General features: G+C 39.7%; 2 protein-coding genes across 2 annotated transcripts in view; both read right to left on the reverse strand.

Annotated features, from left to right (window-relative positions):
- Positions 1–12,239, reverse strand: part of LOC111444394 (lysosomal Pro-X carboxypeptidase-like) — a 29,650-nt gene that overhangs the window by 5,131 nt on the left and 12,280 nt on the right. Inside the window, exon 9 of the mRNA XM_023082487.1 lies at positions 11,399–11,403. The gene's annotated coding sequence lies outside the window, so the exon portion shown is untranslated. The remainder of the gene's footprint in view (positions 1–11,398; positions 11,404–12,239) is intronic.
- Positions 4,675–5,349, reverse strand: LOC111444461. The gene has a single exon (XM_023082558.1). It carries the CDS (start codon positions 5,347–5,349, stop codon positions 4,675–4,677), a length of 675 nt encoding a protein of 224 aa, XP_022938326.1.

Below are 12,239 nucleotides of genomic sequence, written 5' to 3' on the forward strand. Positions count from 1 at the left end.
TTTTTTTTTTTTTTTTTTTTTTTTTTTTTTTTTTTTTTTTTTTTTTTTTTTTTTTTCGTTTTCATTTATTTATTTATTATATATATATATATATTTTTTTTTTTCTTTCCCGGGTCGTTACAGAAAACAAGTTTTCCGAGCCGAATTAACCGTCGGAGCAGAGAAGCCGCCATCGAAGCCGATCAAGCCGCTGGAGGCGAGGGGGTGTCGCGCTGCAGACGTGCCACATGGCACAACTAGAGGGCGACGAGTGTGCAGTGGTCTCGGGTCAAGGTCGGGTCGTCGGGTCAAGTGCGCGGCTGTCAGGTGGGTCAAACTCTGGATGCAGGTTCTAGTTGCGACGAGCTACAGGGTTTTGGTTGCGGTGGGCTGGGTTGAACCTTACTATTGGGCTGCAGTTTGTTTCGGTGGGCCGAGGGTTGAATCGTTGGGCCGAGAGGTTGTGGATTGCAAGTCAGAGATCGGGTCGGATTTCGTCTTCCTCGCCCGATTACCAGCAAATTTTTCTGGCGACACTCTCTCTCTCCTCGGTCAAGTTGTTCCGATGTCCTTTTTCTTCCTTTTTCCTCCATTTTCGAGTCTCCTCCTCCCTCTAATCCTGTTTATGGTATTTTTTTGGTTCGTAAGGGCCTAACACTCACGAATCTGAGGGGGAGTTCAAAAATTCGACATTCTGTCTCCCTTACTCGATGGTGTACGACGTGTAAGCAACATCGAAATCTACCCCTGGTGTGTGTAAAGGTCTCTGGGGCTGATTTCGTTGCGTAAATTAGAGGTTTCGAAGTCGATTTCGTAAGGTTTGGCTTTGCTGGAGCTTTGTCAGTTTTCTCACTTTCTCATTTTTCTCATTATTTTTCTTTCTTGCAGGTGTCTTGGAGGTGGCTGAAGGTCGGGTTTGGTTTTCATGGTGACCTCGACGTCGGGTGCACTTTGTGGGTCGTGTGCGAACGAAACGCCGGAGTTTTCGGTCCTGCCGATGACAGCGATTTTTTATTTTTTATTTTTTAATAATTTGATCCATTACATTATCTACCCCTAAAAAGAACTTTTGTTCCCAAAAGTCTCAAACTCGTGATCACTTCGAGATATTTTTCCTTTATTTCCTCCTCTCGTTCCCACGTCACTTCCTCTATTGGGTGGTTTCGCCACAATACTTTGATGAACCCTATGTTTCTATTACGTAAGGCTTTCACTTCTCGAGCTAGAATTTTAATTGGTTTCTCCTAATAACTCAAGTTTTCCTCGATCTCGAGGGGTCTGTAGTCTATCAAGTGCGTAGGGTCTGTAATATATTTCCTCAACATGGACATATGAAATAAATCATGTACGCTCGAGAGCGAAGGTGGTAAGGCTAGTTTGCTACTGAACCTATTCTTTCTAAGATTTTGAAAGGTCCGATAAAGCGGGGGCTTAGCTTTCCCTTAAGTCCGAATCTTAGAATGCCTTTCATAGGAGCTACTTTTAGGAACACTGGGTCCCCCTCTTCGAACTCTAAGTTCCTACGCCTATCGTTGGCGTAACTTTTTTGCCTACTTTGTGCGGTGCGCATCCTTGCTCTAATTGTTTGTACCGCCTCGTTGGTGATGCAGACCAACTGGGTCCTACCAATTCTCGTTCTCCTACTTCATTCCAGCACAATGGGGATCTACACCGTTTTCCATATAACGCTTCAAACGGTGTCATCCCGATGGTTGTTTGGAAACTGTTGTTGTACGAGAATTCCATTAAATGTAGTTTAGTGTCCCAACTCCTCGTGAAATCCATAATACATGCCCGAAGCATGTCTTCTAGGATTTTGTTTAATCGTTCCGTTTGACCATCAGTTGGTGGGTGGAAGGCAGTGCTAAAGTCGAGGCGGGTACCCAACGCTTTTGGAGTCCGCGCCAAAAGGCCGACGTAAAACGCGGGTTTGGATTCGACACAATTGATACCAGGACTCCATGCAACCTCACAATTTCTTTCACATACAGTTGAGCCCAATTGTCTACTGTATATGTTGCCTTACCCGGTAGGAAGTGTGCCGACTTTGTCAGACGATCGACAATTACCCAAATTACCGTGCAACCCTTTAGTGTCTTGGGTAGGCTTACTATGAAATCCATGGTAAAATTTTTCCATTTCCATTTTGATACTTGGAGGTTGTAGTAGTCCAGCAGTTTTCTGCCTAGGGGCTTTTACTTATTGACACACCAGACATTTACTCATGTGTTCCGCGATATCCTTTTCCATACTTCGCCACCAGAAGTGTTGTTTCAGGTCTTCATACATCTTTGTACCACCTGGATGTATGGAGAAGGGTGAGTTGTGTGCTTCAGTTTGGAGTTGTTCTTTATTTCGCTCACAGCTGGGACACACAAATGTCCTTGACATAATAGTCCATCATCTGGTGACTTAGAAAAACCACCCACTGGCCTACTGTCAACTGGTCTAGGATTTTATTTAGGCTTGGGTCCTCACGTTGTGAGTCTATAATCCTCTGTCTGAGCGTGGGGCGCACTGTCAGTCGAGCTATTTGGGCTATAACCTCCTTGGTTACTACAGCTATGTCAGCTCGTTCAAAATCTGCTCGCACTCATGGCTCCCTTATGATGAGGGTCGACGAGTATACTGCTTTTCGACTTAGTGCGTTAGCGACTACGTTGTCTCATGTTCAATTCTTTTGTGTGAACAAGTATTTTAGACTTTTATGGTGCGTGTAAATTTGGGTCTTTTCGCCATATAGATAGTGTTGCCAAATTTTTAATGCGAACACCATCGCCACCAACTCCAAATCATGTGTAGGATAGCTTTTCTCGTAATTTTTCAATTGGTGTGACGCATATGCAACTACCTTGCCACGTTGCATCAGTACACAATCCAGCCCTTTTTTGGATGTATCACTGTAAATCACGTATCCCGCAGAGCTTTCTGGGACCGTGAGCACTAGGGTGGACACCAGTCTTTGTTTCAGTTCCTGAAAGATGGCCTCACAAGTATTGCTCCATACAAAAGGTACGCCCTTTTTTGTTAATTGGGTGAGAGGTGAGGATATTCTAGCAAAGTCTTGGACAAACTTTCGATAGTAACCCGCCAATCTCAAGAAAATTCGTATCTCGGTGACCGTAGTTGGGCGTTTCCATTTCTTGACGACTTCTATCTTGGTGGGATCTACTAAAATTCCGTCTTTGGACACTACGTGTCCTAAAAATGAAACCTGTCATAGCCAAAATTCGCATTTGGAGAATTTGGCATACAACTTGTTCTCCCTTAAGATAGTTAGGGCTTTTCGGAGGTGCTCTTGGTGTTCTTGGTTCGTTTTAGAGTATATCAGGATGTTGTCTATGAACACGATCACAAACGTGTCTAAGCACTCCTTAAATACTCGATTCCTTAATTCCATGAACACCGCTGGGGCATTGGTAAGGCCAAAGGACATTACCACAAACTCATAGTAGCCATATCTGGTTCGAAAGGATGTTTTCGGTATATCTCCATTTTTAATCTTAATTTATGGTATCCTGATCGAAGGTCTATTTTGAAAAAAACTGTTGCCTCTCGAAGTTGGTCGAATAGGTCCTCGATGCGGGGTAATGGATATTTATTTTTTACCGTTCTCTTGTTTAATTCCCTGTAGGCAATGCATAGATGCATAGAGCCATCTTTCTTTTTAACAAAAAACACTAGCACACCCCAAGGGGATACGCTAGGTCGAATGAAGCCTTTATCTAATAGGTCTTGTAGGTGCGATTTAAGTTCTTTTAGTTCTGCTGGAGCCATGCGGTATGGCGTTTTAGAGATGGATCCCATTCCTGGTTCCAGTTCTATTTCAAAGTGTACCGCTCGCGTTGGAGGGATTCTCGGGAGGTCCTTTGGAAAGACATCTGTGAATTCGTTTACTATGGGTACCGTATCTATTGTTTTCTCCTTTCCTTTTGTTTTTACTACACAGGCTAGAATCGCCCACCCCCCTTGTTGTACCATGCGTCTGGCTTTCATCATCGATATTATTTTTGGGTGGTGCTTGTGAAGGTTACTTTAAACTTAAAGGTAAGTCCGTTTGGAGGTGTGAATACCCCATTCTTTCTTATGGCAGTCTATGCTAGCGAAGTTTTCGGCTAGCTAGTCCATTCCTAGTATGACGTCAAAATTCGTCATATCTACTACTTTTAGGTCTACGTGGATGGTTCGTCCAGCTATTACCACTTGTCCGTCTTTTACTTTATTTTTCGTGACTAGGTCTACCCCTACTGGGGTACTGATCGACAATACATGTATTAAGGGTTCTACTACAAACCCTGCTTGACTAACAAATGGCGAAGAAACAAATGAATGGGTAGAACCCGAATCAAACAACATCAATGCAAAGTGTCCTAGTATAGAAAGCATACCTGTCACCATGGTGCCAGACGTTCCCACCTCTTTACTGGTCGTTGCATAAGCCCTGATCTGTGCGCGGGTTTGCATGGTGGGTTCTCGAATGATCGGACCTCTAAGGGGTTCCCTTGGGTTTCCCGTGTCCCTTGCAGGGCAAGCTCTGGCCACGTGACCTGCACAACTACATTTATAACACACACCAGAGCCTACCAAACATCTGCCACTATGTTGTTTTCCATAGTGGTGGCACATGGGTTTTTTCGGTACTAGGTATCGGGCTATTGGGAGCGAAGCAGGTGCCCTGTTCTTATGTTGAGGTCTCTAGAGTGGTGGTTGGAATTCCTTGGGTCCAACCTCAACAGGGCGTTTCTTTCCTATGACAACTGTTGGGTCCGGATTTTTCTCCTCCAGAGGTTCCTCCAAAGCCTTGGCCGTCCTTAGGGCCTCTTCGTATGTTTTCGGGTTAAGTGCCTCCAACATGCGGCGGGCCTTCGGGTTCAACCCCAACACAAATTTCTCCGTCTGTTTCTCTTTAGTGTCTGCTAGTGACGGTGTGAACCTTGTTAATCTCATGAATTCCTGATCATACTGGTCCACCGTGCATTCACCTTGGGTCAGGTGGTTAAATTCTTGTTGTTTCTTTATACGGGTTTCCTTTGGATAGTAATATTTCAGGAAAGCTTCCTTAAAGGTTTCCCACGTTGTGATCCCCTCTCCTAGGTTGATATTCTGTTTATTATCTGCCCACCACACTTCTGCGTCTTTTTGCAGTACATATACCGCACATGCTACTTTATGTTCATCAGGGCATCTCATTGATTCAAAGGTCGTTTCCATGTTTGCGATCCACATCTGAGCTGTTGTGGGATCTTCCTTTGAATTGACAAAAGGACGGGGGTTATACCGTCTGAAGTCTTTTAGCCAACTCGCCCCCCTGTCCGATTGTGGATTTTTGGTCGGTTGTGTGGCTGTCGCATCCATCGGTTGCGTGGCCATCGTTGGCTGGTTGCATGGCCATTGTTGCGACTTGTTGCATAGCTAACAATGTGGCCTGTTGTGTGGCAACCATTGTTTGGATTGTCGTTTGGATTGACTCCAACATCAATCTTGTGGCTGGGTCTAACCCAGCCTATGGTGCAGCTTGAGGGGGCGGTGCGTTTTCTAGAGGGGGTGCAGCTTGTGGGGGAGGTGCGAGGGGGTACAACTTGATGGGGAGGTTTGTATTCAGGAGGAGGTGCAGCATGTGGTGGAGGTTCGTATTCAGGAGGTAGCTCGAACGCATAGGGTTCAGTAGTCGACCCTTATTGGGAAGAGCTTCTTTCGACTTCTCTTCTTCCCCATCCCCTAATGGGAGATCGTCCTCTCCCTCTCCTACCTCTTCTATGCCCTCTGTGCGACATGGTTCTAGAAACCAAGAAAATGATTCTGTCTAAGTCTATGATTTACTTATAACATTACTTACATTCTACTATATAATTCAAGGAAAAGAAAACATAAATGTCGTATCATAAAGACATGCATTGATACAAGATCACATCATAGCATAAAATCATAAAGTATCATGTCATTCATTTTTTTAAAGCCAATCACATTAAATATACTACAAAAAAAAAAAAAATATTCGTCCTTCCCTCATCCACGCAAGGTGTACCTGACAACGACGGAGCATCGGCGATTGGACCGTGGAACATGCCAAGCCTACATCGTAGGCTAGTCTACAAGATCTATTAACTTGTCTACCCCCTTTGGGGAACAGCGAGAAGGCTGACACATCGTTCGGTGTCTGGCTCTGATACCATTTGTAACGACCCAAATCCACTGTCGTTACAAAATCATTTGAATGAGGCATCAAAACGATAACTAACCCTTCATTCAGTGGAAGATTAAAACACAAGGTCTTAACATAAGCTGAAATTTGGTAGAATTCGTTGGGAGAAGAGAACTTTGTATAACTATGAATAAATGCTTAATTGATTTTCTACTCCTTTCACCAATGCCAACATACATACATACATATATATATAGGTAATTGGGGACATTTCCCATTACCATTCATTATCGAAAAATCATGCACCTAATTAATTATGAACTAATGAACCTACATGTATCTATTCATACATGTCCTTATACATGTATCTACAAGTGACCCTTCAATGCATGTATCTATTCATACATGTCCTTATACATGTATCTACAAGTGACCCTTCAATGCATGTATCTATTCATACATGTATCTACAAGTGACACTTCAACACCCTCCCTTAAACTAAATTCTGCAAAAATCAGTTTAGGACTTCACTTCATCTTCTTAAACTACGTCTTAGATTCTGCACATCACCATCTTTCTTCTAAGCTTCCCGAACAATTATTGGTTTAAATCCTTTGTGAATAGATCAGCGATTTGTTCACACTTCAGCAAAAATGATGTTCAATAGTGCCTTCTTTACACAAATCACGCAAGAATTGAAATCGAACATCGATGTGCTTACTCCTTCCATGCAACACAGGATTTTTAGACAACTTAATAGTTGACATATTATCACAATATATAACCGTCGTACCTGATTGCTTCTGATTAAGAATTTCAAGCATCTTTCTTAACCAAATTGCTTGGCACGAGCATGCTGCTGCTGCCACAAACGCTGCTTCTATAGTTGAGAGTGTTACAATAGGTTGCTTCTTTGAAGACCAGCAAATATGTCCTAAACTCATCATGAAAATACTTCATGAAGTACTTTTACGATCATCTATATCACCTACATAGTCGCTATCTGTATAGCCAACCATCTTCGAATCATCTCCTTTCTTATAGAATACCCCCAAATCAAAAGTTTCTCTCACATAATGAAGTATTCTTCTTGCTGGATTGAGATGTTTTCCCGTTGGATGCTCCATGTAGCGACTTATCATACTAAATGCATACATGATGTCTAGTCTTGTTCAAGTTAAGTACATCAAAGTTCTCACAATTTGCTTGAAGTACCTATTATCAACCTCTCTCCCTTCAATATATTTGTGCAACTTCAAACCCAATTCTGATGGAGTTTCAAATGTGCACTCATCCATTTTAAATCTTTCAAGTAACTCTTGAGCATATTTCTTCTGACAGATAAAGTTACCAACGACAATTTGAGTAACTTCTACTCCAAGAAAATATCTCATCAAACCAAGATCTGTCATTTCAAATTCTTTCATCATGCTCTTCTTAAAAAGTTCAAACATTTCTTCGTTATTGCTAGTAAATATTAAATCAACAACATATAAGCAAATAATGAGAATGTTACCTCCCTTTTTAGTTTTCACATACAACGTATGTTCATATGGACATTTAGTGAATCCCATCTTTTCAAAATGATAGTCAATGGGACTGTACCATGCTCTCGGAGCTTGCTTCAAACCATACAGAGCTTTCTTCAACCTATACACTTTTTCTTCTTTACATTTTTTAACAAAACCTTCTGGTTGCTCCACATATACCTCTTCTTGGAGTTCTCAATCTAAGAAGGCCATGATTTTTGTGCTGTAATAGAAATTATAAGCCTTATAGTATCTTGACATGGTACTAGTGAAAATGCCTCTTTAAAACCAACTTCATACTTCTGCTTGTATCCTTTTGCAACTAGTCGTGTCTTGTACTTATCCACCTCACCGTGTTCATTCAACTTGGTTCTGAAAATCCATTTTACTCCAATTGTTTTTTTTCCATTTAGGAAAATCAGTGAGCTCTCAAGTCTTATTCTTCTCTATGGATTTGATTTCACTTCTCTCCATTTCTTCTCCTTTACAAAGCTTCTTCATAGACAATTGGATCATTATCCATAAAAAATGTAAAATAAGCACTATCACTTGAGTCATAGTCCATCTCATAATCAATCATCCATGTTGGTCTCCTTCTTGTTCTTGGATTTCTTTGATTGTGATCACAATTTTCTTCTTCTACTAGATCTTCTTGTTGAGCTTGTGATGAGCTCTCTCCAAACTCATAGTGAGGCTGAATAGGGGCGCCAACTTGTTCTTCTTCAAGTTCTACAGGAATCTGCTGATTCACAATGATTTTTTCTTCCCATGTCCAAGTTTTCTTTTAGTCAAAGATTACATCGCGACTTACCACCACCTTCTTTGTCAAAGGGGATCATAGAGCTTGTACGCCTTAGAAGTCTCGCTTAATCCAAGGAACACACATTTCAAACTCTTGCCCTCAAGTTTCTTCCTTTTCTCATCTGGAACGTGTGCATATGCTATGCACCCAAAGATTCTAAAGTGGTCTACCGTGGGCTTCCTTCTGCTCCATGCTACTTATGGAGTCATATCTCTAACAGAGAAAATAGGGCTCTGGTTGAGAATGTGAACATACCACACAACAGCTTCTGACCAAATTCCTTCGAGACTTCTCCTTTATTTAGCAAACTTCGAACCATGTTGAGAATGATCATGTTTTTCCTTTCAGCCACACCATTTTGTTGTGGTGTATATGCTGCTGTCAACTGCCTCTTATGCCATTCTCTTCACAAAATTTCGTAACTCACTAGAGCAAAACTATGCACCTCTGTTAGTTCTTAAAGCCTTCACTCTTCCTCAAGTTTTAGTCTTCATAGTAGCACAAAATTTCTTGAAGAAATCAAAGGCTTTTGATTTGGCGTGCAAGAAGTAAATCCATGTTTTTCTACTAAAATCATCGATGAGGGTCATGAAATATTTCTTGTTACCATTTGATGCTGGAGAGATGGGACCACATATGTTTGAATGTAAACTCCAAAATTGCTTAAGCTCTTCTCGATTTTCAAGATAGAAAAGAATTTCTTTCATGTTTTGCTACCACACAGCTCTCACATATTTCTGTTGGAGGAGAGATGTATGGCAACCCAGTCACCATCTTCTTTGAAGACAACGTCTTTAACCCTTTAATGTATAGATGACCATACCTAAAATGCCAATGACAGTTGGTATCTTCTTTCTTCACAATCAAACTTCTGGCGACGATATTTAACATCAATGGATATAAGCGGTTGGTGGTCATCAACATCTTAGCAATCGATCCTCTTCTGGAGTCATAAATCTCACGTTCATTAGTTTGGAATGTGATCACATACCCCTTTTCTTGCAATTGACCGACACTAAGCAAGTTGACCTTCAAATCAGGAATGTAGAACACATTAGAAATTGACTCTACAAAGCCATTTCTAGTCTAGATATCTACTGTTCCTCTCCCCATCACTTGGACAGTTGAATTGTTGCCAAGACAAACAGTAGTATTAAAATTTTCATCCGTTAGAAGAATTTCTTACAACATGTCATATGGTTGCTGCATCCAGAGTCTACGACCCATACACTTTGATCTGCAACCTTCATAGCATGGAATGACATTAACAATGTTTCTTCTCTTTTATCTGCAAAGTTGGATTGATCTCTTTTCTCCTTTTGGAGCCTGATATAACATTCATTCTTGTAATGTTCAAGGCGTCCACATCTGTAGCATTCCACCTTAGACTTGTCAAAATGTCTCTTGCCTTTGTTATCATAATCGTCACTGACTAGATCTGCTGAATTGTTGCCAAGATAAACAGTAGTATGAAAATTTTCATCCAGAGTTGAGAAGAATTCCTTACAACCTGTCATATAGTTGCTGCATTCAGCGTCTACGACCTATACACCTTGATCTGCAACCTTCATAGCATAAAATGACATTAACAATGTTTCTTCTTCTCTTTTCTCCGTAAAGTTGGATTGATCTCTTTTCTCCTTTTGGAGCCTGGTATAACATTCATTCTTGTAATGTCCAAGACGTTCACATCTGTAGCATTCCACCTTAGACTTGTCAAAATGTCTCTTGCCTTTGTTATCATAATCGTCTCTGTCTAGACTGCTGACTTGCCAACATCTCCACTTCTTTCTCGACCACCTCTTCAATGACCTCTGCCTCTTCTTTGCCCTCTACCTCTAGAGCTTGAAGTTTCACCTGGTGTGGATATCTTTAAGGCTGTCATCTCCTCTATTGCACTCGTGCGATTAAGCTTCTGCTCATTTCTGCTCATGCACTGGCAAAGAGCTTTGAAGTTCATCTATTTGTATCTCTTCGACATTGTTTGCTTCTTCAATAGAACATATAATGTAATCGAACTTTGAAATTAGAGATTTTCGTTTTGCGTCTAGCCATTTTCATTTTTTCTCATCATATTGCGTCTAGCCATTTCGTTTTTTCTCAAATTTTTATTATTTTTCCGTAGATATTCTAGGTTGAGGAGAGATAATGGGGTTGGGATGGGAGGTTGGTGGAGAGGATGGGTAAGGTTTCTTTCTTTTTAATAGTAATTTTTAATTAATTAATTATTTATTCATTTATTTGTTTTATTATTATTATTATTATTATTATTAGGTTATTAATCATATACATCTAAAAAAAACTTTCGTCCTCCAAAGTTTTTTAGTCCTTGAATAACTCGGGTCTTTATTTTTGGGCTATTACATCATATACCTCCAAAAGAAATTTTCGTTCCTGAAAGTGTTTTAGTCCTTGAATAACTCGGGTCCTTATTTTAAGAGTTTTTTTTTTTTTTTTTTTTTTGTGAAGTCTTGAAATACAACTAACAAAAAAAATCTCAACAAGTACGCACTCATTCATATGAGTCATAAACTTTTATTTGCATGCATAAAACTTTAGTAAGCTTGCACCTTGGTATTCATAACAACTTTGATTTCTTATAAAGTATCTTGAGGGATAGTTACGTATTTTAAATCTTAATGCATACTTCAAAATTGTCATAATTCCCTAAAATCTTTCCTACTTAATATTATAAATGAGTCTTCTATAGATTTGTATAGTATTTTGAGTTTTCTGGGATTTTGACAACGTCTTAAACTTCTTATAAGAGTATGTCATTTACCACCTAAAACCTTGATTTAAATCCTCAACATATTCCCATGGTCGGGTAACTTTGTATAATCCCTTTAAAACATGACATATGGCTTCCCATTAAATTTTATGCCACTTGGAGGTCACCTTAAGTTAGTGGTACATAAATATAGGGGCATTTTAGTCATTTTACACCTACCCTTGTCATGGTCACCGAAATTTCATAAATAACCTTATCATGTCATATTGATTCTTCCCTAAAATTTTATGAGCAACCAAACTCATTTAGTTGGTTTGTGGCTCGGACACTTCATTGAAATAAATTATCATGTGGACAATAAGGTTGGCAAACTTACCCTATCCTAATCCCAAGATCCTCATTTTTTTTAATGATGATTCCATTAATTGGATCAATATATTTTACTCATTACATGTTCTCCAAGTTAAATTCTCTAAACTTGTTAAAGCTTCAATAATTGGCCTTTTTGTCCATAATTGACCTTTACTTCTTTAATCTAAGGTCATTACTATACTTTAAACGCGAGATTTACTTTAAATGGGCTCTTATCATAACTGCACATAAGTTTGTCTTTTATTACTATGAATAATGAATACAAGGGAAAGAAAGGAAAACAACTCTAAAATAAATGTTCTATACTAACCTATGATTTATTAATGCGATTACAATTCAACTTATACTAACCTATACTAATGATGCAAACGGGAATTCAACCTATACTAACCTATATTATGAATACAAATGAAATTCAACCTATACTAACCTATACTACAAACGGAAAGCAACTATCCTATGCATGTGCCACGATCCCGGGATATGCGATGCCGCCGTACATCCTCAAAATTCAATAACTGACCTTCTTGTCCATATATCCTCAAAAATCTCATTTTAAAATACTGGATCTCTACCTACGCAAGAAAATTGTTGATTAAGGTAAGGCCCAGTCGATTTAATATATATATATATATATATATATATATATATATATATATATATATATATATATATATATATATA

The sequence above is a fragment of the Cucurbita moschata genome, unplaced genomic scaffold, assembly GCF_002738365.1.
Source record: "Cucurbita moschata cultivar Rifu unplaced genomic scaffold, Cmos_1.0 Cmo_Scf00006, whole genome shotgun sequence".
Classification (NCBI taxonomy): Eukaryota; Viridiplantae; Streptophyta; class Magnoliopsida; order Cucurbitales; family Cucurbitaceae; genus Cucurbita; species Cucurbita moschata.

What these genes read in the sequence shown, in the direction of transcription:
- LOC111444461 (XM_023082558.1), bottom strand. Translation starts at nt 5,349, where the DNA reads ATGGCCACGCAACCGATGGATGCGACAGCCACACAACCGACCAAAAAT.